The 26,045-nt window shown below is 44.6% G+C and overlaps 1 protein-coding gene across 25 annotated transcripts in view; it reads right to left on the minus strand.

Annotated features, from left to right (window-relative positions):
• AFDN (afadin, adherens junction formation factor) overlaps positions 1–26,045 on the minus strand; it is a 141,360-nt gene that overhangs the window by 67,247 nt on the left and 48,068 nt on the right. For 20 of the 25 annotated variants that reach the window (XM_070516613.1, XM_070516291.1, XM_070516016.1 and 17 more), the window contains exons 6-11: positions 22,614–22,771; positions 15,062–15,173; positions 13,505–13,672; positions 10,115–10,159; positions 5,073–5,167; positions 3,964–4,226 (exon numbers count right to left, since the gene is read on the minus strand). In XM_070516613.1, coding sequence (XP_070372714.1) covers positions 3,964–4,226; positions 5,073–5,167; positions 10,115–10,159; positions 13,505–13,672; positions 15,062–15,173; positions 22,614–22,771 — 841 coding nt within the window. The remainder of the gene's footprint in view (positions 1–3,963; positions 4,227–5,072; positions 5,168–10,114; positions 10,160–13,504; positions 13,673–15,061; positions 15,174–22,613; positions 22,772–26,045) is intronic. The other 5 variants (XM_044761294.2, XM_044761287.2, XM_044761293.2 and 2 more) reach the window with 2 other exon arrangements.

The following is a 26,045-nucleotide window of genomic DNA, read 5'->3' on the forward strand; positions in this document are numbered from 1 at the left end:
CCACTGGGATTTCAGGCCAGGGTCATGGTGGACGGGTTTCAGCGGAGCTTCCAGACTAGGACAGACTAGGAAGAAGGATCTGGCCCCCACTTCCAAAAACTGGCCATGAAAATCCTGTGAACAGCAGCGGAGCACTGTCTTCTGTAGCCCTGGAAGGTGAGAAGATGGTGCAAAAAGAACAGGCAGGGTCCTGCTCTGCCATCCCCAGGGGCACTAGGAGTTGGAATGCACTCGACAGCAGGAAGAACAGAAAGAGCAGTCACAGTAGCGTGGCACTGCCGTAAACAGACACACAGCGCAACGGGGCGGGACAGAGCGCCCAGAAATGAACCCACACAGACATAGCCAATTTTTTGACAAAGGAGCCACGAATATACAATGGAAAGAGGACGCTCTTCAACAAACAGTGCTGGGAAAACTGGACGGCCACAGGCACAGAAATGAAACTGGACCCCTATCATACACCACCCAAAAAAATTAACTCAAAATGGATTAAAGACTTGAATCTAAGACCTGAATCCACAAAACTCCTAGAATAAAACAGGCAGTAACCTTGACATTGGCCTTGGTGATGATTTTTTTAATCTGACACCAAAAGCAAAGCTAACAAAAACCAGAAATAAATAAGTGGGACCACATCAAACTAAAGAGCTTCTGCACAGCAAAGGAAACCACCAACAAAATGAAAAGGCAACCTATGGAATGGGAGAAAATATTTGCAAATCATGTATCTGTTCAGGGGTTAATACCCAAAATATATAAAGAACTCATACAACTCAGAAAAACACAAACAATCCCAATAAAAACTGAGCAGAAGATCTAAATAGACATTTTTCCAAAGAAGACATACGAACGGCCAAGAGGTACATGAAAAGGTGCTCACATCACTAAACATCAGGGAAATGCAAATTAAAACCACAAGGAGATATCACCTCACACCAGTCAGAATGGCTATTATCAAAAAGACAAGAAATAACAAGTGTTGGCGAGGGCGTGGAGAAAAGGGAACCCTTGCACACTGTTGGTGGGAATGTAAACTGGTGCAGCCATTATGGAAACCAGTGTGGAGGCCCCTTGAAAAATTGAAAATAGAACTACCGTATAATCCAGCAATTCCACTTCTGGGTATTTATCCAAAGAAAACAAAAACACTAACTCAAAAAGATATATGCATCCCCACGTTCACTGCAGCGTTACTTACAACCACCAAGACACAGAAACAACCTAAGTGCCCAGTGATGATGAACGGATAAAGAAAATGTAGCATATAAACAATGGAATATCATTCGACCATGAAAAAGGAGGAAACTGCACCATTTTCGAGAACACAGATGCACCCTCAGGGCAGGATGTTAAGTGAAATAAGTCAGAGAGAGACAAATACCCTGTGATCTCACTTAAATGTGGAACCAAAAAAAAAAACAAACCTCAGCTCAGAGATAACTTAGCACCGACTGGTAGTTGCCAGAGGCAGGGGAAGATGAACAAAATGGGCCCGAAGGTACAAACTCTCAGTTATAAAATAAATGAGCCATGGGACGTAGCGCGCGGCACGGTGACTACAGTTGACAATACTGCAGTGCATATCGGAAAGTTGCAAAGAAAGTAAATTCTTTTTTTTTTTTAAGGATTGGCACCTGAGCTAACAACTGTTGCCAATCTTCTTTTTTTTTGTTCCCTTCTGCTTTTTCTCCCCAAATCCCCCTGGCACACAGCTGTATACTTAGTTGTGGGTCCTTCTAGTTGTGGCATGTGGGACGCGGCCTCAGCATGGCCTGATGAGCGGTGCCATGTCCGCGCCAGGATCCGAACCGGCGGAACCCTGGGCCGCGGAAGCAGAGCGCGAGAACTTAACCACTCGGCCACGGGGCCGGTCCTGAAAGTAAATTCTTAAAAGTCCTCATCACAAAAAAATTTTGTAATCATGATGATGGATGTTAACTAGACCGGTTGTGGTGATCATTTCACAATACATACGAACATCGAATCATCATGCTATAAACCTGAAACTAATATAATGTTATATGTCAATTATATCTTAATAAACATATATATATACACACACACACGTGTGGAAAAAAAAACACATGGGTTATCTACCTAGGAATTTGTGTAATAGTTTGACATCAGAACAAAAGTAATGTTTACAAAAAAATGGAAGTCCTTTCCAATTTATGGATGTACACGTAAGTACTGGTATAGTCAACCACTAAGCAGTTTTCACTAGTTTTGCAAGAAGATATAACGATAAAAATAAAATTCCACAGCACGTTCTTCTCAATGCAATCCGAGCCCTGTTCTTAGATGTCCCCTGCCTTTGGCCAGAGATACGATGAGAAGAGACAACTGCAGGCCTGCAAAGCAAGAGCCACTGTACAAACAGCAGCAGACTGATGTTCTCACCGCAGAACACCACCACGCTAAACCAAAGGACTGACGGCAACAGCGGGACAGAGACAGTCGTGGAATCGTGTTTATACACAAAGACAGACAGGGACAGCAACACTAGGAACACCATCAAAGTAAACAGAAAACTCAAAAATAAGGCACAACTGCAAACGAGAGGCAACAGCGCAGGCACTGCTGAAAGACAACGCGCAACGCAGCAGGACAAACTGCTCCGTGTGACCCGTCTCCGCCGAAACGTGCCAGGAGCCCACGGGAAGAATACCAAGCAGGCATACTTTGCCCCGTCCTTCCCAGGAACCCGTGGAGACGGACGTCAGGCAGGCAAGGGGGAAACGGCTGATCAGTGATGTGACCTCAGGAAAGCAGCATTAAAACCCGGCCCTCCCAGACACAGAAGGAAGGATGAGGTGAGAGGCAGGCTCAGGCTGAGCTGAGAGCTGGAAGAGAGCCAGACAGAAACAGATTTTCTTGAGAAGTAGAGAGTTAAGGCACACGCTGGGTTCTTTGGGAACTAAGAGGCAGGGGTATGTGCTGAAACCTGGAGCTCAAGGCCAGAGGCTGGGAACAGCGGGTCTCCAACAGCCCACGGTGACTCCAGTCTCCAACCTGCCTCCGTGATCTGTGAGGATCCAGTGCTGCCCGGGAAGAAGACACTGGGTCTGACGCGCGCTAGCTGCCTTTCACCCGTTTCCTTTGCCAGGGCTCAGAACGGACGGAGGCTGGAAAAGCAGCAGAGCTCAGTGATAACCACCAAGAACAACCACACTGGAATTAAAAACGCCGATGAGCTGCATTATAAAGACCAACACGAAGAAACTCTCAAATTCACAGCTGGCCCCCAGCATAAGCTCCGGGTGGTCAACCGGAGGTCATGGAAGAAAACTGCAGGACACACGACCCAGAGAAGACCGCCACCGCAGGGGGCTTTCTGGCTGCGTCCAACAGCAGGAGGGAGCTCGTGCAGCTGCTTTGCCCAGCCCAGGCCCCACCAACCTGCAAAGGGGGTAATAAAAGCAGCTAAACAGCATACTCTTTTCTAAAATTGTCATTACCAAAAGAAATCTTATTCTCTCCCCCGCAGAACAGTTTTACTAGATAGTCAGACGGGTTTCTGTCTTCCAGCAACAGGCCCACCGTGCAAGTCCTCAGAGAGGCACCAGGCGGCGCTAAAACATTCGGAATTGTAAGAGATCTTCATGCGCTTCACCATCAGAAACAGAAAAAACCACCTCAACAAAAAACCCTAGTTACACAGAACATCCTAACTTCACGAAAGAAGAAATAAAGTACTGTTCTAAAGAATCAGCTAAAAAACAGAATTTAAACATGATTTCAAAACCAGCCACAACTTCCAATTTTAAGATGAACACCTTTCTTCTTCTCCCCTCTGAAACCAACCCAAATCAACAAGAATCAGAACCACAAACCCCACTTTGAATTTTTAAAAATTAAAACAAAATAAAAAATGAAAACAGAATAAAAAATGAAAAAATGTAATCTATGCCTACTTCAGATTACTTTGAGCATTTCTTAAAGTTGACATGGACTAATTACCCAGGCTTATGTCTGGGACCCTTCACTGTGAGGCCTCCGTCCACGGATCTCTTGGCAAGCGCGTGGTCCTGGCTGGGGTCCACAAACTTGAACACGTGGGATGCCCCAAACTGCACCTTCATCCCACTCTGCAGCACGGTCGTCTCTGAGATGCGCTGTCCTTCCACGTAGGTCTCTGCATCCATGCTTCTCGGAGTGACGGTGACAACTCCGTCCATGTTCGTGAGGTCACAGTGATGGGGCTGAATTCCTGAACCAAACAACTAAAAGAAAATCACAGAAACTTCCACCAGCAAGTACAGAGTATTATAAACAGAATTTTGAAACTGCGAGTTTCCCTTTTATGTAATATAATCTAATAGGCTTTGGATTTCTGGTGTTTTTAGTGGATTTTCCTCCAGTAGTATCAAAGTAATTAAACACTGCCAAAATTGTGTCAAAATAAGTGAACATTTTACTTTTAGCATGTAGTCACTTGATTTAAGGCGTTAAAAAGCATATGGCCATCCCACACACTCCTTAGATAGTAATGGGTAACTCCATACAGATCATCATTACAAACTCCTATTTACCTGCTTTACTGCTGGGCTAAGCAGGAGGGGATGTTAGAACTGGAAATGACACTAATAATCTGACCCGTTATTTCACAATGAGAAAGGAGAATACAGAGGAAGAGTGACTTGCCCAAGTTCAGCTTTGATGAAGCCACAAACCTTACTCAAAGCTCATGTGAGACTATCTTAACTACATACTTTCGAGCTGTATTCAGCTAACGCTTCCAGTGACGGGCACTCTCACACAGGCTATCTCCCTTAATCCTGAAACGCACCTATGAAATGATGCCCATCTTTTGGAGAAGAGTAAAGCGCCTCGGCAGAATGCCACGACCACTCCCAGTCTTAGAGGTGGAGCGTGGACACACACGCACAGTGCTCTCTCCACGCCGCGGCCAAGGAAGTGACCCGGGAAACAAGCCATTTGTATCAGGACACAGTCCTCACCATTCCCCACGGGGGCCTGCGCTCCCCAGCCGCGGCCCAGCACTCCACGCCCTCACCCCTGAAATGTAAGCCCAGAGAAGGGAGCGAGGGCCGCCCATGACCGCGTACCTGGATGGAGCTGTCATCCACCTTGTCCGTCCCGACCTCAGTCACGCTTAACTGAAGGCGGTAAAGCTTGGGCTTATCTCTGGAGTCAGAACCGTCTGCGAGAAGAGAAGAAACACGGCTTCATTTGCAGGTCTAATGTTCCTGGCAGGTTATGTGAAACGAGCAAACAAAGGTTATCGTAGAAATGACACTACAGTTCTCAATTCTCAGGATTTCTTTTCAAAGAACTCTCCAAATTTGTATCATGCAATTTCACTAACTGGATACAGAAAATTCAAATTAAGACAAAAATACATAAGCCTCTGTTTAGCATATAATTTAAGGTGCTAACACTGTCATTCATACCAACGTTTTATCACATAAAAAGAAATTTTCTCCACCACACACCTCCAGATTTTTGTTAATGACTCTGAAGAACAATTCTATTAGCCAACGATGATCATCAAAGACACACAAGCCCTCCCCACAGACCAGGTCCTTCCTACGGTAAACCACGGGCTGACGGGGCACAGGCGCATCCCTGACGCAGCCTTGTAAATGTATGTGCGACTGCAGAGCTCACTCCAGACCTCCTGGACCAAGATCCTTGGGGAGGAGGCCCAAGAGTCTTCTGAATAATCTCGCCAAGTGATCCTAATGTCCATCACTGACATGAAGTTCCAGTAAGAACCACAGCTGGAAGCACAGAGTGCAACTTGGGGTGAAGGACAGAAAGGGAGACTGGGTGTTTGTTTTGACTTTTTAAAAACTGTTGCTGAGGAAGATTTGCCCTGAGCTCACATCTGTGCCCATCTTCCTCTATTTCGTATGTGGGATGCCGCCACAGCATGGCTGATGAGTGGTGTAGGTCTGCGCCTGGGATCTGAACCCATGAACCTGGGCCACCAAAGCCAAGTGTGCCAAACTTAACCACTACACCATGGGGCCGGCCCCTGTTTTTGTCATTTTATACCCTCATGACCTGCTGAGATTTTTCGTCTCCCTGTGCATGAATTTCTACGATGGGGATGGCTTGGGGGGGAGGAGGAGGAGGAGGAGGAGGAGGAGGAGGAGCCATTGCCTAGACACGTGTCCCATTACACCCAGCTACGTGCACTCCCTTCTCACCTACTGCATCTCATCCATACAGGGTGATGTCCATTGACGACTTACTGACTTCAGAGTTGTTAATACACGGGGAAGCGCACCTCACAGAATCAGTGCATCACGACACTCTCACAGTGGGACAGTCAGCGGGGTTTGTGTACACACTATGCAGAGGCTCCGTGCCAGGCCCAGGAGAGCCCCCAAACTCCTGCACTGACGCCTCCAGAACCTCCAGAAATGCTCGTTAGGTTGCCAGTTACAACCTGTGGTCGCTGGAATCAGGAATGTAAGCCACACGAGCTTCAGAAGTTGAACGTCTGGAGGACACAAGTGTTGCAGACTGCTACAGTCTCTTAGCTGTGGGTGGTCTAACTCTCACAGACAAGACACCACGAACGCACAAGCTCTGTTAGAACTGTTGCTGACTTCAGAGTGCACAAAACAGCATTCTAGTAACAAAACTTTCTAGTTTTGAAATATTTTGGAGATCTGTGAAATCTGGGTAAAGGAAAGAGACTGAAATGGTGTTGGAGAGACAGTGATGTGTAACACGCGTTATCACATTGGCTCGTCATCCTGCTGCCTCACAGCATGCTGGAATATCCTCATTGTATATGGTGGCAATTGACTCCAAGTCCTGATCCAAAACGAGGCGCTAGAATCACCCGGGGTGCCCCAGCCGTGGGCAGCTCCCTTCCAGGCCTGCTGAGCTCACAGACCCCAGGAATGTTTGTTTTGCTTGCTTTTAACCCCACAGGCGGTCCTAATGAACACTCCTGGGCAAGAAACACCACGTGTGCTCTCACCACACAGAGCACCAGCCCATTCATCCTGATGCATCCACCCTACTCTATGATGATTTCCATTTACTTGTCTCCTCCATCTCTGAGCTCCTTGCTGGCTAGGTTTTTAAAAAACCTCTTTATCCTGGCACTTGGCACAGTGTCTGGTCCACAGTACACATTCAATAAAGATTTAATGGATTAACAGTGAACAATTATTAACTAAAAATGAAAAAAACATTATGGTCACACAGAAATTACGCAAAAGAATTATAAAAGTAAAAGAAGCCAATAAGTGATCAAGAACAATTATTTCAACACAAAGTTAAAAAAACACAAGAACATGAAAAATATGTCATTTAGGGGTGAAAGGAAAACTCACATTAATATTCTTCTGAGTTCTGAATGCTTCTGAAAGTCCTCCTGTGAGCTAATAAATGGACATTACATACTCTTCCATGTCAACAGATTTAGAAATAAACAGAGAACAGGAGAAACATAAACGTCCTCCCCAGTCTCTCCTTTCTTACTGTTTCATTATAACGGGAATCTATCCACAGATGCATCAGAAATACATTTCTTTCCAAGACCTTTTTTTTTTGACAAATCCTTATAGATAGATTTTTAATAACCTAAACAGTGGCCACAGGATTTAGGAGATAAAATGGAGCTTGGCTCGAGCTCGGGGAGGGAGGAGACCAAAGGGGCATGGCGGCAGGGATGTCCAAATAACCGACATCTTTCTTATCACAGTCCATTCATTTCCCTCTCCTTATTAAAAGCATGACGATCATCTCAGAGGCAGTAACAAACACACAGAATTGTTGCCTAAAACACAAACCTTCAATTTTCTCCCCTTCCGCAGCAGCTATTCCACTGCCTGCCACTATTCTAACAGTCGATTTCTGCCCAGAATGTCTGAGCACCTTTCTTCCCATGAGATAACTAAAACCAATCTGGAGCCTTTAAAAGTAGAGATGAAGCTAAGTAACCTGACCACATACAACAGTACTTCTACCAGAAGGTTTAAAAAAAGTTTTTTTAACTTTATAACTTTGTGTTAAAAATATGTGACACATTCATGTGGTTCAAACTTCAAAAGGCACGCAGCACCCAGGGAACAGCACCCTCCTTCCGTGTCTCCGTCCGGTGCTCCCCGTCAGAGCAAATCTTCAAAACCTCCATCATGCACACAGAATTGACCAATCGGATACACCGTCTTCTTTCTCCTTTTCTTTTGCATAAACATTAGAATACTATTTAGGGTTGTTAATGAAATCCAGTTAAATATGTGCAATATTTGGGACAAACTTAACACTAAAATATTGGTGTTTTATCTGAAATTCAAATTTATCTGAGAGTCCTGAATTTTATTTGCCAACCCTGGCAGCCCTAAATTACCACTCACTCTGTTATGCATCTTATTTGTCTATTTTTTTAATTGAGATGTAACAAAGTTTCATTTAATATTCTAAATATTAAGGAAAAATAGACCCTTAGGAACACAACCTAAGAACATTTTCTAAAGGGCACTTTTGTTTTTACTGTAATTGTTTTTTACCCTCTTGTTTCTACAATAATGCTATCCCTCCAATTCGGCTTTTGCCGTCAGCCGCTTTCCAGGCTGAACTCTTGGGAAGCTGGTTTGACTTTGGTGCTAAACATTTCCTCTTTGCCCACCATTTAAGAACGGGGCTGGGGCGCATGCATTTACGAGATGCAGAGTGCGCCCCTCGCCCCAGCACTGTGCTGGGAGGGCAGTAACAGTGACAACAGAAATGCACACTCCCAGAGAGCTCGCATTTTAGTGAACCAACACAACAGTCAAACTATCAAAATATTTTTGTAGCTCATTTAAACTTAAATCTTAGAGCATATTCTCACTAACTTTATTGGACAAAACCTCTCTTCAAACAGAACTGGTAAAAAACTAAGAACACTTTGGTCAAAGTCGATGACCAAATACAACAAAGTCATATCACGCGCATCTGTCTGTGCGCGTCAGGCACAAAGGAAGCGCATTCTTCTCTCCGCTGTCCCACCAGCTTACAGTATGAAATTAACAAACACGTGCAAGGGTTAAGGAATCCTTTTCAGGAACAAAATAACAACAACAAAACACATGTCTTGGACTCCATATATACGAATATAAAAATAGGTAACAAATATCACTTGTTTCTATTTTTTAGAAAAAAACAAAAAACCCAAACTCCAAGTTTGGTTAATATCCAATGAAAACTTGTACGATCAGTTTGGAGAAAATTCAACAAACCAATATAAGATGCTAAAAGGTGACTAAACTTCATACGGCACAGAAAAGTATTTGATTTTACGTTCAAATATAACAATTTACATGTAATAAAATGTACATTCAATGTAAAAAAAATAACATTTAAAGATAAAAACAGACAAAAAAGGAGTATTTCCATAAAACCAACAACTATATGTACTATCTAAGATGACAAAGACTGAGATGCACAAAATTTGAGAAACATATTCCAAGTAAGAAAACTCAGCTTTGCTAACAAATGAATTTCCACCAGGAGAACAAGGAGACTCTAAGGAATATCCTCAAACCTGGCCAGAATGTAAGCTAGCGCCCTACAAAAAAGATCATCAATACTAGCGCACACCAAGTTTACGGCAGATTCTCTTCTTCAGCCTCCTAAGGATGATCAGACACAGGGTGCTGGACCGGGACGCCTCCTCCCCGTCACATCACAGCTGCATCACGTGACAGCAGTGAAGACAACAGCTCTTCTCGCCGACCTGCCTCTCAGGCTCCTTTCTTTCTTACCTCACCATATCCTCATTCTCTTTCCCCCCATTTCTGCCTCCTCCTCCCCTTTCTCCCCTTCTTCCTAACTTTTTTTGGGAGGGGAGAAGCGCAAGGATAGGAAAGCAGTTCCCCCCTTCTTTAGTCTAATTTCTCACTTAAGACAGCCTGAATAAAGAAAGTGGACATTTTTGCAAAATCAGCTTTTATTAATGAAATGAATTCTGGATATGGAACCCTTAGTAGATTAGAATGAAATGATAGCACATTAAATTTCTTAACATCTAAGTTATTATATCAGTTCAAAACTAACACATAAAACAGTTGGTCAGTAACATTCTGTGCCCATGAGCTTCTGCGAGCGCCCAGTTCAAAAAGTAGTATGAAGACAGCATTACCTTCGTAAGTGTGATAGTTGTAGTAGGCAAAGTGATTCCTTCTCCCTGGGGTTACAAACACATGCAGAGGACCCAGGTGAAGGCAGCATCAGCAGGACAGAGGCCATGCAGAACACGCGGGACAGGACGGAGGAGAGAGACAGGAGAGGGTGAGCTGTAGTGAGAAACTTTCAAAGGATGAGAAGTCTATTTCACCCCGCAGCTCTCAGAGCCGTGAGGGCAAGACAACAGTGCTCCAGGCAGTGTGCGGTTTAGAAACCGGTGCAGACTGTTCAGGAAAACACCAAGACAACAGGTGAGTCACCACGCCGCAGGAGAGCGACAGCGAGTTAATCATGGAGAAGACGACACCCCACCCTGCCGATTCCTTCCGCGGAGAGAACACCTCAAACCCAAAGCAATCCCATCCCTTTACACTCCACTCCTCCGAGACACTGCATGAGCACACGCCCGCACGGCCACAGCCGCCAGTGCACAACCTCAACCACCGCACTTTACCCTCCACTCCTCCACGACAGTGTGAGCACACGCCCGCACGGCCACAGCCGCCAGTGCACAACCTCAACCACCGCACTTTACAGTCCGCTCCTCCACGACAGTGTGAGCACACGCCCGCACGGCCACAGCCGCCAGTGCACAACCTCAACCACCGCACTTTACACTCCACTCCTCCACGACAGTGTGAGCACACGCCCGCACGGCCACAGCCGCCAGTGCACAACCTCAACCACCGCACTTTACCCTCCACTCCTCCACGACAGTGTGAGCACACGCCCGCACGGCCACAGCCGCCAGTGCACAACCTCAACCACCGCACTTTACAGTCCGCTCCTCCACGACAGTGTGAGCACACGCCCGCACGGCCACAGCCGCCAGTGCACAACCTCAACCACCGCACTTTACAGTCCGCTCCTCCACGACAGTGTGAGCACACGCCCGCACGGCCACAGCCGCCAGTGCACAACCTCAACCACCGCACTTTACAGTCCGCTCCTCCACGACAGTGTGAGCACACGCCCGCACGGCCACAGCCGCCAGTGCACAACCTCAACCACCGCACTTTACCCTCCACTCCTCCACGACAGTGTGAGCACACGCCCGCACGGCCACAGCCGCCAGTGCACAACGTCAACCACCGCACTTTACAGTCCACTCCTCCACGACAGTGTGAGCACACGCCCACACGGCAACAATCTCAGGACCCCGGCCCAACCCTGGGGACATGTGCTTGGCTGACAACGTGTCCAGTGGAAATACATACCTACCCATTCATAAGAAGTCAACATTTACGAGGATTATTTTCTCGTAAATGGAAAAGAAATCAATTCCATTCAGCATGCTAACTGTGCTCAATTAATCGTAATGAAAACGTAAAAGGACAGCATGAAAAGAACATAGCTTTCGTGTCAGAAAGACCTCGGCCTGGCACTCAGGCCACCAACTGTCTGCTCGCCCTCGAGAATCGGCAGCAGATGGGCTTTCAGCATTTGCGGAACACGCTGTCCAGCAGGCAGCCCACGGTGCTCAGGATGGAGGTGCGATTCCAACAGCCCTGGGACTCAGCCGGTGGATGACGAGTGTCTCTCCGTGGGGCCTCCCCTGAGGACAGCGGCAGGCTCGGCTCCTGCACCCCGCCTGGCCCGACAGAGCAGCTCAGGGCTGCCGACCACAGGCGGCAGCACCGTGAGGGCAGTAAACGCACGGAGAAGCTGGTGACACATGCCGCTGCCGCCTGCTGAGAAGCAGCAGGACTAAGGTTTACCAGGGGCGACTACCCACCCCCCCAAAACCTGTGTCTGTGCGACAACCCGGGAGGCCAGAGCACGAAATACACAGCCAAAACAGCAGCTCTCACCAGAATCTGTCTTCCCAAGGTTGGGGTCAGTCTCCCGAGCCGGCTGGTGCTCCATGCCAGGGCCCAGAACAGTCCGACATGTCTCAGGGTTCAGGAAACGCGCCACCGAAACCAAAGAATGAACTCCCATGCTGTCTCTGCTTCCCACCCAATCAACTCTTACTTACTCATTTGAACACTGTTCTACGCTGGCTGCTAGGCATCAATGCTCTCTGGGCCAAGGCGCTCAAATCCTCAAAAGTTTTGGTTTGGAGAAAACAATCAGAAGTTTCTAACACATAATACAAAATTTTAAAGAACAGACCCAATGCCCAAAGATCCTAAAAAGTTTTCCGTCCAAACACACGCTCCTCACACCACAGGGAGAAAGCGAAGAGCACACGACCTTTCAGTCAGAGAAGCGAAGGACAAAGCAACACTAACAGATTCCCCACAAACAGCTGATCAATTAAAACACAATTCATATAAAGACCACCACCTGCAGCACGCTGCCACTGACCATAAACCTTAGAGCATCAGTCATTCCCTGGATCCATGCAGCCTAGCTGTGCACTAAGACTGCTGGACCACAGGCACCACACCTCATCATTAGTTCTAATCTGGTAAATAAAAACACTCACTCAAGAGTCAAAGAGGAGCAAAACATAATTCCCGCCCAAGGAACCACAGATTATCTCCATAACAGGTCTGGGTTTCAGCTTACTTCTTCTGTAATTACAAAGTGACCTCTATTTAAAAGCAGTTCCGGGTGGGAGGGTACAGTACCCTGCCCTTCGCAGCTTTTTATAACACAGGTCACATATCACCGTGTTAACTCCACAAATAAGAAATGATGTCATTTAGCTGAATGATAAAGAAATATGCCACCTATAGCACATCCATACAAATATATGCTACATAAGGATGTGTGCGTGTATAAAACATTTCAGAACGTCCATGTACCTCTCCACCTAATGGCTAACTTGTAACAGGTTTAGCTTAAGAGAGCCTACAAACAAGATACTTAGAGGACTAACAGGAAAACAAACCTAGTCTATTCTAATTTTAAAACCAAACAAATATCCTTCCTCTTATAGCCGGACTTCTTACAGGAACTGTTGAAGATATTCTTCCAGACGCTGCCCACACATTAAATAACAATACCGTAAACATGCACACATCGCCTCGAGTAAACCCACCCTCAGAGAGCAAATTTCAGTTAGTCATTTTTAGTATTTTACAAGGTTACTTTGGGAAAAAATTTTTAAAAGGGAGTGGATCATTTAAACCTCTCCTTAAACTCTCTATAGTCACTGTTCTAAATTCTGTTTTTTAATGTTCATTTCTGTCCATATGAACTTTATTGTTATAAATGAATGTACATATCCTCTGACTTTAAGGTTTTTTTAAAATAAATGTCATCTTACGAGGGCTCCTTTTTCCCCCCCCAAAGAAATGGCCTAAGAAAGGTTGTCAGCTAAGAGAAAGGCTACCTAAATAAAATTCCTTAAGAAGCGTAAACATGCAAATCGACACGCGTGCATTGGCGCTCTCACCCGGGCTCAGCTCCACGAGGTAGGGCAGCTTGTCGGGCGGCAGCACAGAGCCGTAGCCGGCCGCGTCCGCCCTCTCCTTCCCCTTCGCCAGCTTCCCGTCGCTGTGCTTCTTACTTTTCTTTGGGATGTAATCCGGGGGCCTCCTCTTCAACTGAAAGACCAAACTCCCTAGAACAGAACATCGTACATTCTCAACCAGACTCAGGTCAGCGCAGAAGGCCAGCCGATCGGCAGCAGCTCTCCAAAGGTTTACTTAAACCTGCAATTTAACATCATCTCCCAAGGAATAATTGCAAAAGCTTACCCCGTCTACACCTTTACCCAGGAGAGGAAATATTAGTCTCCTGATGTGCTGAAAAACTCTAGCAAGCAATTCCCAAAGATTATTTTAAACTAACAACTACCCAAGCACATTACATGCTTGAGAAACAATACAACATCGGTTTAAGAATAAACAAATGTTTATGTTGGTCAACAACTCAGTGCTCCATAAATATATTCATACACACAGATAACACAGGCACACAAATGTACTTTTAATTAAATTCATTTTTATTTAATTCAATTAACTCAGAATTCAAAGCAACCTGACTTTAACTTAACAAACGTCTCCTGTCTAGGACAAGTACTAAGCACACGTACTTTTCCAACTGTCAACCTACATTCAAGTGCTGATAGGACCACCCGGCAATAAATTTTTACGTCTTTATTAACGCAAAGACCCTCTACTGAGCAACACTTGGCTTATAATATGAACCTAAAAAACCACATTTCATCAAAAACATAGCTTTTAGCCTTCAATGCTTTCAAGTATTAGGGGAAATTGTACAAACAGTAAAAAGTCTGGATTCATTACTTGAAATAACTAAATTATTGGTCAATCTTTAGGGTTGTGGGCTATTTTCCCTATTACAACAAACTTGTCCAAACACCGCCCAGCTCATGTGGTCAGCTCGGAAAGGATTCCACGGCCGACAGACAAGCATCTCCCACTTCTTAACACGGTGCTAACGTCCGGCTTCTCCCAAACGTGGCACTCCCACCGCAACGTGACGGTCTGTTCCAGGTCTACGCACGAGACTCACACAAGCTGCTGCCCTGGGGACGAGGGGACCACCTAGGAGCCACCCAGCAAGTCTAGGGAGGAGGCAGAAAACCACGCAGCAAACAGCCATCAAAAAACACCACCATGCAGGGGCTGGCCCCATGGCGTAGCGGTCAAGCTCGGCACTCTCCGCTTCGGCAGCCCAGGTTCACAGGTTGGTGTCCTGGGTGCGGACACGCACCACGCACCAGCCACGCTGTGGCGGCGACCCGGATATAAAACAGAGGAAGAGTGTCACAGACCTCAGCTTAGGGCGAACATGCCTCAAGCAGAAAGAGGAAGATTGGCAACAGACGTCAGCTCAGGGCGAATCTTCCTCAACAAAGAACAAGCACAAACCAGCGCCATGCACCCACGCTCCTACACCCTTCAATAAGTGAAATAACTGGGACATCAGGTACAAATTTAACACATCATAGAGGTAATTCATTAACGAACAAACGTCTCCTCACCTTTGTCACCCGGCCACTCCCTGAAGATCTGTAAGGGACACTCATCCTCATCCAGGATGACTTCTTTAGCGCCTTTGTCATCAGAATGCTGGGCTCCAGGAGGAAGCATGACCTGAAAGGAAAACATAATTAACTGACTATACCTAAAAAGTCAATTAGCAGGCATTTAAAAGAAACAATTCAGAGGCCAGCCCGGCGGCACAGCGGTTAAGTTGGCACATTCCGCTTTGGCGGCCTGGGGTTTGCTGGTTAGGATCCTGGGTGCGGACATGGTACCGCTTGGCAGGCCATGCTGTGGTAGGCGTCCCACACATAAAATAGAGGAAGATGGGCAGAGATGTTAGCTCAGGGCCAGTCTTCCTCAGCAAAAAGAGGAGAATTGGTAGCAGTTAGCTCAGGGCTAATCTTCCTCCAAAAAAAAAAAAGGAAACAATTCATTGTTTTTGGGTAAATAAAAAAGTCACTGTAGAATTAAATTGATCAAACATTATAAACAACTGTCACTCAAACCCTCAAAAAAAGTGAAGGAAAAAACAGTTTCTAATAAAAGGCTTAGCCAGCTGACTGGGCCGTTTCTATTCACCTGCCTCTCTGGTCCCCAAAAAGAACTAGCCTGAGTATTTTTTTAATGAATTTTTAAGGGAAGGACAGTATGTGACAGTTAACTTGTGAGTAATTTCCTAAGATAACTTTATTACTGCAAATCTCAATCTCCCTAGTCCCTTACTCACTTTCACAAGCAAACGCCTGTTTCATAAGGCAGTGTCACCTAAAGTGAGACTCTCAGGATAACGTCACACCACAACAAAACAGAACAGATTTCTTCTTCCTGCAGGTAATGCGTCTTTACGATTAAATTTTAACCAGATCATTCAGATATACCACAGGGCTATTCATTCGACCAACGTTTCTAAGCATCTGTTTTAAGACACTGCATTCACAATACTCTTAAAAATCCAAAACGCTGTATTACTTTTTATTCCATGTTTTTATGACAGCCAAACAATTTTCTTAATCCACCAAGAAAGCCCCCAGTAACACAGAGGAAAGAGACAGGTGTCAGTGATCCAGTAATTTCACATACTCTGTTGGACTTCCGCTCCACCTTCAACCTAATTTAGTATTAACACTAAGCAAAATAAGATTATAGAAAATATGAGAAGCAGTCAAGTCACGGGACCACAACATTGCTTTAAACCTACAGTTAATGTAATAACGCATCTTAACAGACTTTACCACCCAAATTTACCATCATGCTCATATACCAAATAGCTTACTCTTCCAGAGAACTCTATAAATTTCTCTCTACACTGCTTCAAAGTACCTTAAAAAGACAAATTTGTCATAACACAACCTTTTGCTAAAGCTGTCAGTCTGTCTTCACAGGGTTTTGTGCTAAATTTATCTCTTTGGCTTAGAACACACATGACCTCAGGACCCGAACCTCACTCATCCTCTGTTTCAGTCTTTGTCCCGCACCCTGTAGGTTCAGCCATGCGGAACTACTCAGAGTTCTCACGTTGGGCCACGAATGTCATGCTTCCGTGACCCCTCGTGCCTAAGAAGCCAACTCCCCAGCTTTCAGGCTCGACACCGCCCACAGGAAGCCCTCCCTGATCTCCATCCTCACTGAAGGCTCCTGCTTCCTATTTCTCATTCTCGGCCTGTCTCCCCTTATTAGAAGCTCCTTTAAAGGCAGCTCTTACTTTTCTACCCCAGCACTGTATCTAACAAATAAGAGGAACTTAAATATTTATTGAATAATTAATTAAGTAGATAAAATAACAGACAAATGAATGAATATGAAAGAGCTACATGTTACATAATTTATGAGATGGCAAGCCAAGAAAACAAAGAATTTCAAATTCAAGGTTAAAACAATAATCAACTCTTGATTTGTGCCGCCTAAGCTTGCAAAGAAAATGTGCAAGCACACAATAGAAGAGAAAACCAAAACTAGGAGACCCTCAGAAGAAACCATCAAAGGGCCTCAAAGGGGACTGTAAATAAAAGCCCAAAGTAGGCTTTCACAACTTCATGACCCTCGTTAAGGTGTTCTTTCACTTTCTGATTTTCATCAGCAAAAATAAGGCAGAAATTACTGAAAGGAAAAAAAGGTTAGAACAACAAGTTCATCCTCACCATCGCATCACACGCACCTGTACGGAACTGGTATCTAAGGGACTGACGCGCTCACCCAAGAGCGTCCCTCGGCAGGCCCGGGAGCAGCCCCAGCAGCGGGCGCAGGCGCGAGGCTCCGCACTGCTAACGGCTCCTGGCTCAGCGCTCACGGCCTAACCCCATTCACACTGTTTCACCAATTTTATTCTGACTAAGGACACTGGTCGCAGCAGTTACCAACCAAAAGCACAAGGGTCATGAATCAAAGTCCATCCTTGTCCACGGACCCGGTTACTCTGCAGGTGTAACTGCATTTCCCATGCAGACTTGCTACAAATTTCTCCTGAATCACAGCGACCCCCTCACAGAGCAGCATCACAACAGGCTCTCCTCTACGCCCGCCCGACCGCCAGGAGGAAAAGGCACCAGGACGCCCTGCACCGCGAGGATCTTTCCTTCAGAGAGAAGGCACGATCACCTCGACTACCCATCCTCCCAGTCTTAGCCTACCAACCTCGTCCACAAAGCATGGGGGACTTCAGTTCAGGACACTGTTTCCCTCTCTGTCGAGGACCCTACCAGCCAGAAATCAAATATAAAATTTTCTTTTCATTTCTGGAAGCATCTTTTTTCCTCTGATTTATCAGTAATATTTCTTACTCTTTCCTAGTAAGACCAAAGGAATGAAAAGGCAGATCAAAAAGCAAATCCTCAACATCATCTGTCTTCACCCACCCCACAAGGAAATGAGCTCTGCTCTATTTTTCTGATTCCAAATAATACAGGCTCACTGCAAAAAATTCAAATACAGAAAAGTGTAAGGAAGGAAAAAAACTACTGTAGAAAAAAATACTGATAACTATATTTTTATGATTGCGCTTTCAATACTTCATGCATTTATTTTATAAAAGAGGGTTCTTATCTGAATTACACACGGTATTTTGCGTCTCCTCCACCCTCCTGCCCTCACGCAGGTGGTGAACAAGCTGGTGTGTGCTGCTCCTGGGCGTTTACGCTTCCTCTGCTCACGGAAACGTTTGCACAGAACTGCTGTGTGGTTTTCTTTTACGGTGACTGCATTTCCAAACACAGGGTAGGTTTTACATAAAGTAAGTAAAATGTATACATCTCCTAGCCAACTAGGACAGCTCTAACTTGTAAGGTTCCCAGCGACACGGCACTCGAGGGGAGGAGCACGCCTCTAGCGACTCCTTTAGTCGTGTTCAGTTTGCTTCTTATTTATCACTGTCACACACAACCCTGAAAAAAACTTCTTACAGAAACACGCTCAGGAATTTACCGGCATTTGTTTGTTCTAGATGTTATAATTAATATGTACCAGTGCATTTCTAAACATTATTTCTAATCTAGAGGGCATCCCCACTCTGAAGGGGGTGCTGTCTAGGACAAGTGCAAAGTGCTCTTCCAGACTCTCCTTCCCCTCACCCCTGGAATTACCTTCTCCGTTGCTAGATTCCACTCTGGGATCCTCTATCTTTCTCTTCTTGGCCTAAGCCATCATTTTGTTGGAGAACGTCCTCCAGTACCTTTCTGAGAAAGGATGCATAGGTGGTAAATTTTTGCCTTGTGTGTTTTGAAAGGTCTTTACTCTCTCCACCTAACACTTGCCTGAGAGTCTGCATAGGAAATCGTTTCACTCTGGGTTAGAAAGCATTGCTTCACTGTTGGGCTGACGGGTGCCAATCCTGCCCCTCAATCTTTATATTTGACTTGAATCTTTTTCTTTGGAATCATTATCCTCTCTTGTTCTCTAGTTTTCTGTAATTTCAAAATAATATGCCTGGGTTCAGATCTTTTTCAAAGTAACTGTACCATTATTCAGCGGGCATTTTCAACCTACAAACTCAAATCCTTTGGTTCCAGGAGATATGCTAGCACTATTTCTTTGAGAACTTTCTCCACTCCCTCTCACTTTCTCCACCTGGTCCCCATGAGCTGCGTGTTGGCTCATCTGCACCGATACTGCACATTTCTGATCTTTTCTCTTCTATCTCCCTTGCTTTTTGTTCTTTACTCTGAGAGATTTCCTTCCCCTCATCTTTCCCACCTCCAAGGCCGCCTCCGCCATCAGTGGCACCACAGCCCTCAGATGGAGGGACGACAGGCAGTCAGGACGGTGGAGTCCACTACTTCCTAAAAACTTTCAACCCCGCTTGTTTTCGGCCAGCTTTCAACGCTGACTCAGAAAGCGTTAGAGCCGCTCGTCCCTGAGTCTCCTCGGGTTGCGACGCAGGTGCCGGCACACTTCTTCCTGGCGGGCCCTCTCTCTGCAGGCTTTCTCTGGTCCAGTAAGTTAAACACCACTGACTTACTTCTTCAGAATTGCATTTACAACTCTCATCTTTTGCCATCTCCTCTCTCATTCTCTTCGTTCTTGTGCATTTACACAAGTTTCTTTATTCCTTTATTGTCTTTCTTTTTTAAAGACTGGCACCTGAGTTAACATCTGTTGCCAATCTTTTTTCTTCTTCTTCTTCCCAAAGCCCCCAGTACATAGTTGTACATTCTAGTTGTAGATCCTTCTAGTTCTGCTAAGTGGGACACTGCCTCAGCATGGCCTGATGAGTGGGGCCATGTCTGTGCTCAGGATCCGAACCAGCAAAACCTTGGGCCTCTGAAGCAGGACGCATGAACTTAACCACTCAGCCACCGGGCTGGCCCCTACTGTCATTTTAATGGAAGAAAAACATCTGCTTTCTCATCTATGTCAGCTGAAAATTGGGCTATATTCATAAAATTATATAGATCTACCAATAGTCTTTCCAACTGAATATAATTTCTTGGCTTTTCAGCAAAAAGATAAAGCCATAAAACTGAAGCAAGCCTTTTTATTTAAAGCCCTTTGTAGCTAACAAAAGAGGCTAAGACCTCCACACTGAACACCACGAAACACGGCTGCGAGCTTAGCGAAGACCACATCAGCGAAGAGGCACAGTGTGCACAGCCTGGCAGACTGAAGACTGTCAGGATGGAAAACCTCTGACTCATCTACAGGTCTGATGCAAACCCGGTCACAGTTCCAGCAGGTTTTGTATAGAAATTGACAGGTCGCTTCTAAAATTTATTTGGAAATGCAAATAGCCTAGAATAACCAAAGCAACTTCTAAAAGCAAGAACAAAAGAACAAAATTGGAACTTGCCTTACATGATTTTAAGATTTACCATAAATCTACAGTAACCAATACAGCTTGGTGTTGACAAAAGGATGTAAAACGTATAGATCAATGGAACAGAGCAGATTCCAGAAACAGAACCACACATATATGAAGGTGCCAAAGCACTCAATGGGAGAAGAGAAAGTCCTTTCAACAAATGGTTCCGGATCAACTATACATCTGTGTGGTAAAAAACGAACATCGGCCCTAATCTCATACTGTACACAAACATTGATTTGAAATGGGACATACAGACGTAAAGGTAAAACCTAAAACTATAACCTTCAATAACAAAACACAGGAGAAGTGTCTGCAAACTTAGAGGAGGCAAACTCTTATACAGAATACAAAAAAGCACTGAATACTAAAAAAAATTAATAATTTGGGCTTTGACAAAATTTAATTTTTACTCTTTGAAAGACACCATTAAAAAAATGAAAAGGCAAGCCAAGCCACAGTCGGAAAAAATATTCACGACATACATTTCATAGGTAGGACTTGACATATATTTACATCATCAGGGAAATTCACAATTTTTCCACAATGAGATACCACTATAACCTATCTGAATGGCTAACATTTAAAATAATTGACCACAGCAAGTATGAATGAGGGAAGAGAGCAACTGAAACTCTCACAGACTTCTGGTGGGGATGTAAAATGGTACAACCCCTTTCAAAAAAGTTTCACAGTGTCTTAAAGTTAAACATATGCCTGCCATGTGATTGAGCCTTGTACTTGAGTATTCATCCTCCCCCCAAAAAATACGTCTATAAGAAGACCTGCACAGGTATGTCACAGCAGCTTCACCATAAGAGCCAAAAACCGCAAACTCGAAACAACCCAAAAGTCCACCAAAGGTAAATGGATAACAAATTGTGATATATCCACAGAATGAAACACTACTCAGCAACAAAAAGGCAGCAACTACTGACACATACAACCACAGAAATGACTGTTGAAGTCATTAAGCTGAATAAAAGAAATCAGGCAAAAAAAGAGTATCTATTATATACCGCCATTTACATAAAAATTCTAGAAAATGCAAGTAATCTATAGTGACAGAAAGCACACCAGAGGTTGCCTCAGGAAGGGGGATGGAGGAAGGGGTGGGCTACAAAGATGCACAAGGAAACTTCAGAGAGAGAAGGCCATGTTCGTTGTGTTGATAAGTCAAAACACGTATGGAATTAGAGGCTTTAAATACATCCAATTTATTGTACTTTATTCCTCAACTATCTTGGTGGGGGGCAGAATTAAAACAAGTCATCACACTATTTTATTATTAATAATCAATTGCTAAGATGAGAGAAAGGAGGATATCTTTTTTTTTTAAAGATTTTATTTTTTCCTCTTTCTCCCCAAAGCCGCCCAGTACCTAGTTGTATATTCTTTGTTGTGGGTCCTGCTAGTTGTGGCATGTGGGACGCTGCTTCAGCATGGTTTAATGAGCTGTGCCATGTCCGCGCCCAGGATTCAAACCAATGAAACACTGGGCCGCCTGCAGCAGAGCCTGCGAACTTAACCACTCGGCCATGGGGCCAGCCCAAGGAGGATATCTTTTTAAAAAATCTATGCCAATGAGATTTTTGAGTGAGAAAGATTGGTTATGAAGAAGTCAGTATATTCTTATGACTGACTGAAAGGTGAAGAATGTTCCAAGTAGTCTGTCCCAGCAGAGAAGACTTGCTTGAGTTTACTTAGTGTTACCAAATCAGTTCCGAGGCATAAAATTTCACCATATTTCTTGAGTGCTAGGGTCAAAGACAAATTCTTTATCTCCAAGAAATTAGGATGACTATTAAACGTATTGACCAAATGTTGGCTAATTATGAATAGCAAAATGAAATTTACTTAAAAGTTGAATCTTCACAACATATCTCAGTAAAAAACGTAAGAAAAAAGTCATTAAAGGAGACGTTACTAAAATAAAAGTTAGTTATCTACACATGCAAAATAATCATTGGAAGGATATATACAAAAATGTTAACAGTGGTTATCGTTTGGTATTAGAACTATTTGCCTTTTTATACTTTGCTTACTTGGTAACAGGAATATATATTACTTTTGCAATGGAAGGGAGAATGTTGTTTTTTATATATACTTAACACATGGTTTCAGTTCATCAGATTCTACATGATACAGTGGGGGGGAAATCAGTCTAGGTTTAACTTCATTTAAAGAATACCATCGCATTTAAGTGCCAAGTTCCAGCACGTGCCGTATCAGCAAGTGCTGATGGAACAGGTACTCACGCGGGCAATGCAGTAATCCTGCGGGTTTTCTTTTTCCAGACCATACTTCTCCAGAGCTTCAGCTACTGCGAAGTCTGCAGGGTCTGTAGTAGACAGCAGGATTGTCTTGTAGGGGATATTTGGTTTTAAACTATCTGCATAAATTCTCAGTGTTCCACCTGAAAAAAAATTTTGATATCTTTAAATATAACTTTACTTTATTCCAATAATAGAGCTAATGTTTACAATCACTTAAGAAAAGGGCACCTAAGTTCCAGCTGCAACGAGTGCAAAGACGGATATCTGTATAATAGTTCTATTTTCATTTCCTGTTAGAGGACACACAATGGCAGTAACCTGCTGATATGGTGACGTCTTGCTACAGTGAACAATCCTGTGTGCCAGGACTGTGTCTGTCCTTGCGTCAAGTGCCAGCGGTTTTTGCAGTGATGGACCGATCTCCACCATGGGTGAGGGATGGACGGGAGGAACGTGGGGGGTCCTCAAGTGCTGCCCCGTCCTCGACGGCTCTCCCTCTCCGCCCCCACGCACCATTATATACCCGTTCTCCCCATTTTCTCTACTTCCTGATCATCAATCTGAAACAAATTAAAAACTCGGATAAGTTTAAAGATTAATCCCACTAAATAAATCAATTTTAAAAAGCTGAACTAGAAACCAGGAGACTTCAGGTGCTAGAGTCCAAAGATGTTTCATAAGGAATTTGCCACCAAAGTCCTAGGCTCTGTTTTCACTCCTGGGTTCTGCAAACCAGAATGTCATTTCCAGCCGTGAACTCACTTGGGAGGAAAAAACCAACTAGAACAGCGCAACTGGGAGATGCAGAGGTTTTCTTTTTTATTTGTAGATTTCTCTCTAATGGAATTCTACATATGGTATACTATGGTATATTATATGTTATATTATTGTCACTCTGGTGTCACAGTGCTTGCTACTCATGATCTTAAGGCCTCAAGCACTCAAGCCTTGGGTCTAGCCAGAGGAGGCCTGGGGAGGAAGTCAAGCCAGGCTCCCTCCCCTCCACCACGCGGGACCTGGGGTGAGCTTTCCAACGTCCTTTTCTCCCTCGCCAATCACAGAGCTGCATTACGAGATCTGCAGCTCTCCTGAAGCAAGTTCGACATTTCCATGACTCCTTGCTGCTTCTTAATTCTAACGCAGTTATCCTGGCTAGTGAATATTTCTCATGTTCTCTTTTTCAGTAAGTCTGGAACAACCTGCATTTTGACAACTTGATTCACGGTGAAAAAAATGTTGGTCTTTTAGGAAGTCAGCTAGACCAGGCTAGTGTTAGAATGTGGACCTGCCGACGCAGGCCAGGAGTCAGGCTGTCAACATGTTTTACCACGTGCAAACTCACAGGGTTCGAGGGCCCAATGCTCCGATGCTGAGGACACAGCCATGAACACCCAGTGTCCTCACCCTCAAACAACTTACGTTCTAGTTGTGGGATGCAGGGGAGAAGACTAGCAAGAAAACACATAAAGAAATTATTGAAGACAGTGGCACATGCCATGAAAACAGAAGCATGGTTGTGAGGAAGAAAGTGATGCAGGGCTTCCTAACGCCGGGTGACTAAGTCTTCTCTGAGAATCAATGTTTGTCACGACCCCTGAATGGTAAGGAGCAGCAGGCACGTGACCACTTACAGAGCTTGCTGGGCAGACGGACCAGCAAGAGTTAATAAGGCCTATTCTTGGGCTAAGTCTGGCCAAGGTCACTGGCCAAAGTGGACAGACCGCGGTGGAAAGAGGGAGACGCAGTCAGAGGCTGGCTGAGACCAGACCACGCAGGACTTCACAGTCCACCATCGCAAGTCTGGCTTTTATTCTAGTTGAAGTGGGAGCCACCGGAAGGCTTCAAGCTCTGTGTGTCTAAGTGTGTGTGCCTGTGCGCGCCTGTGTGCAGGAAGGTGGGACCTGACTTGGGGTAAAGACAAGCTGCAGCGAGGGGCAGCAGCAGCAGGGAGGCCAGGTCTTAGAGCACAGACTCCACTCCACCGAAACGCGTTCCGTCCTCACTGAGTTACACTCTACTTCCAAATGCCGCCTGACGTCGTTGACAGGAAAAACATGCACGCTTCTGTAGACGGAGGGAACACCTATCCGCTTTACACGTTAGACAACCAAAGAGTAAACCAGACCATCTGTTCTGAAAGGGGAAGATGGACTTGTACCTTCACCTAAATGGCTACCAAAAATGCAAATGGCCAGAAATTTAGTTTTTCTTAATACTTGACATCTGCTGAAAGCCTAGACTAGTACCTCGTGATCCCAAAGTTACAGACTTTGCAGAAGGAAGACTATTTGGTCTGAAAAAATTTAAGGACAAGACTTATCAGAAAGTCATTTAAAAAAATCAGCATGGTTCCTACAGAAGATATAATTTTGAGTGGCACTCCTTCTAAAGGACATGACGAGGGAGCTGTAAAATTCATATCCATGTGGCCAAATGAATTCAGCTATTGAATGGAATTACTTTTATCATCCATTTGAATGTTTCAGAACATCAGTCTAAAACTTAATTTGGTTTTAATATAATGACTAAGGCATTCTGATAAAAAGAATACAATGAATACAGTCTAATTTAAAGAGTTGTTTACAAGCATATACCATGGTCTTGTCATAATAGAGATACATGCCTCCCAACGTGCTAAGGAAGGAGAGAGAGACGCTAACATTTCAAAGTTCCTACTATGGACTAGAGCCTATTGGTGTAAACATCTGTTTCAGTTCTAAAATTAAGGCAGGATTACTACCCTGTTCTGAAGATAAACAAACCAAGGCTCGCAGTACATAAGGATCCCAAGTGCACCCCACTCCAGAGTCCAGGGCACAATGCCCTGCCGCTCCCAACACTGTTCACGACAACCTAAGGTGGAAGGACTGACTCCCTAAAAAGTCTCTTACAACTTCGTTAATGAATGTCTCAGCAAGAAAAAACCATGACTACAACTGTTGGTAGAATATCTGTGCCACATCAAGTAACTGAAATATACAGGGCATTTCTGGGTCAATTTCACTTTGAAGCCATCACAAAGTGCCTGTGCCTGAGCAGCGAAGTCTGCTCAGCTGTGAGTTAGACAGACACTTGTATGTCATCAGAACTTGGGGAACCAACCCTCAGGCTCAGCTGTCACTCTCAGAGAAGCCTCACCCACATGTGGCCACGTTCCCAGCCCACATTCTTCATCAACCTAATAGCCAAGCTAATAGCTACAGTAGGTTATGAGGATATATTTTTCTAAGTTATTTATTAAAAATAAACAAACAAAATGCCCGAACTTAATATATCTGACTTGCTTAATATTAACCATAAACAGCTGTTTTGCTAACAATAAGAGCTAGTTTTTTAGGGTTTCCTGGGAGTCTACACAGAAAAATGCTCCTTTCATCCTCAACCCCCCTTTAATAGACGAGCCCTACTTCTTGG

The sequence above is a fragment of the Equus asinus genome, chromosome 1 (assembly GCF_041296235.1).
Source record: "Equus asinus isolate D_3611 breed Donkey chromosome 1, EquAss-T2T_v2, whole genome shotgun sequence".
NCBI classification, from domain to species: domain Eukaryota; kingdom Metazoa; phylum Chordata; class Mammalia; order Perissodactyla; family Equidae; genus Equus; species Equus asinus.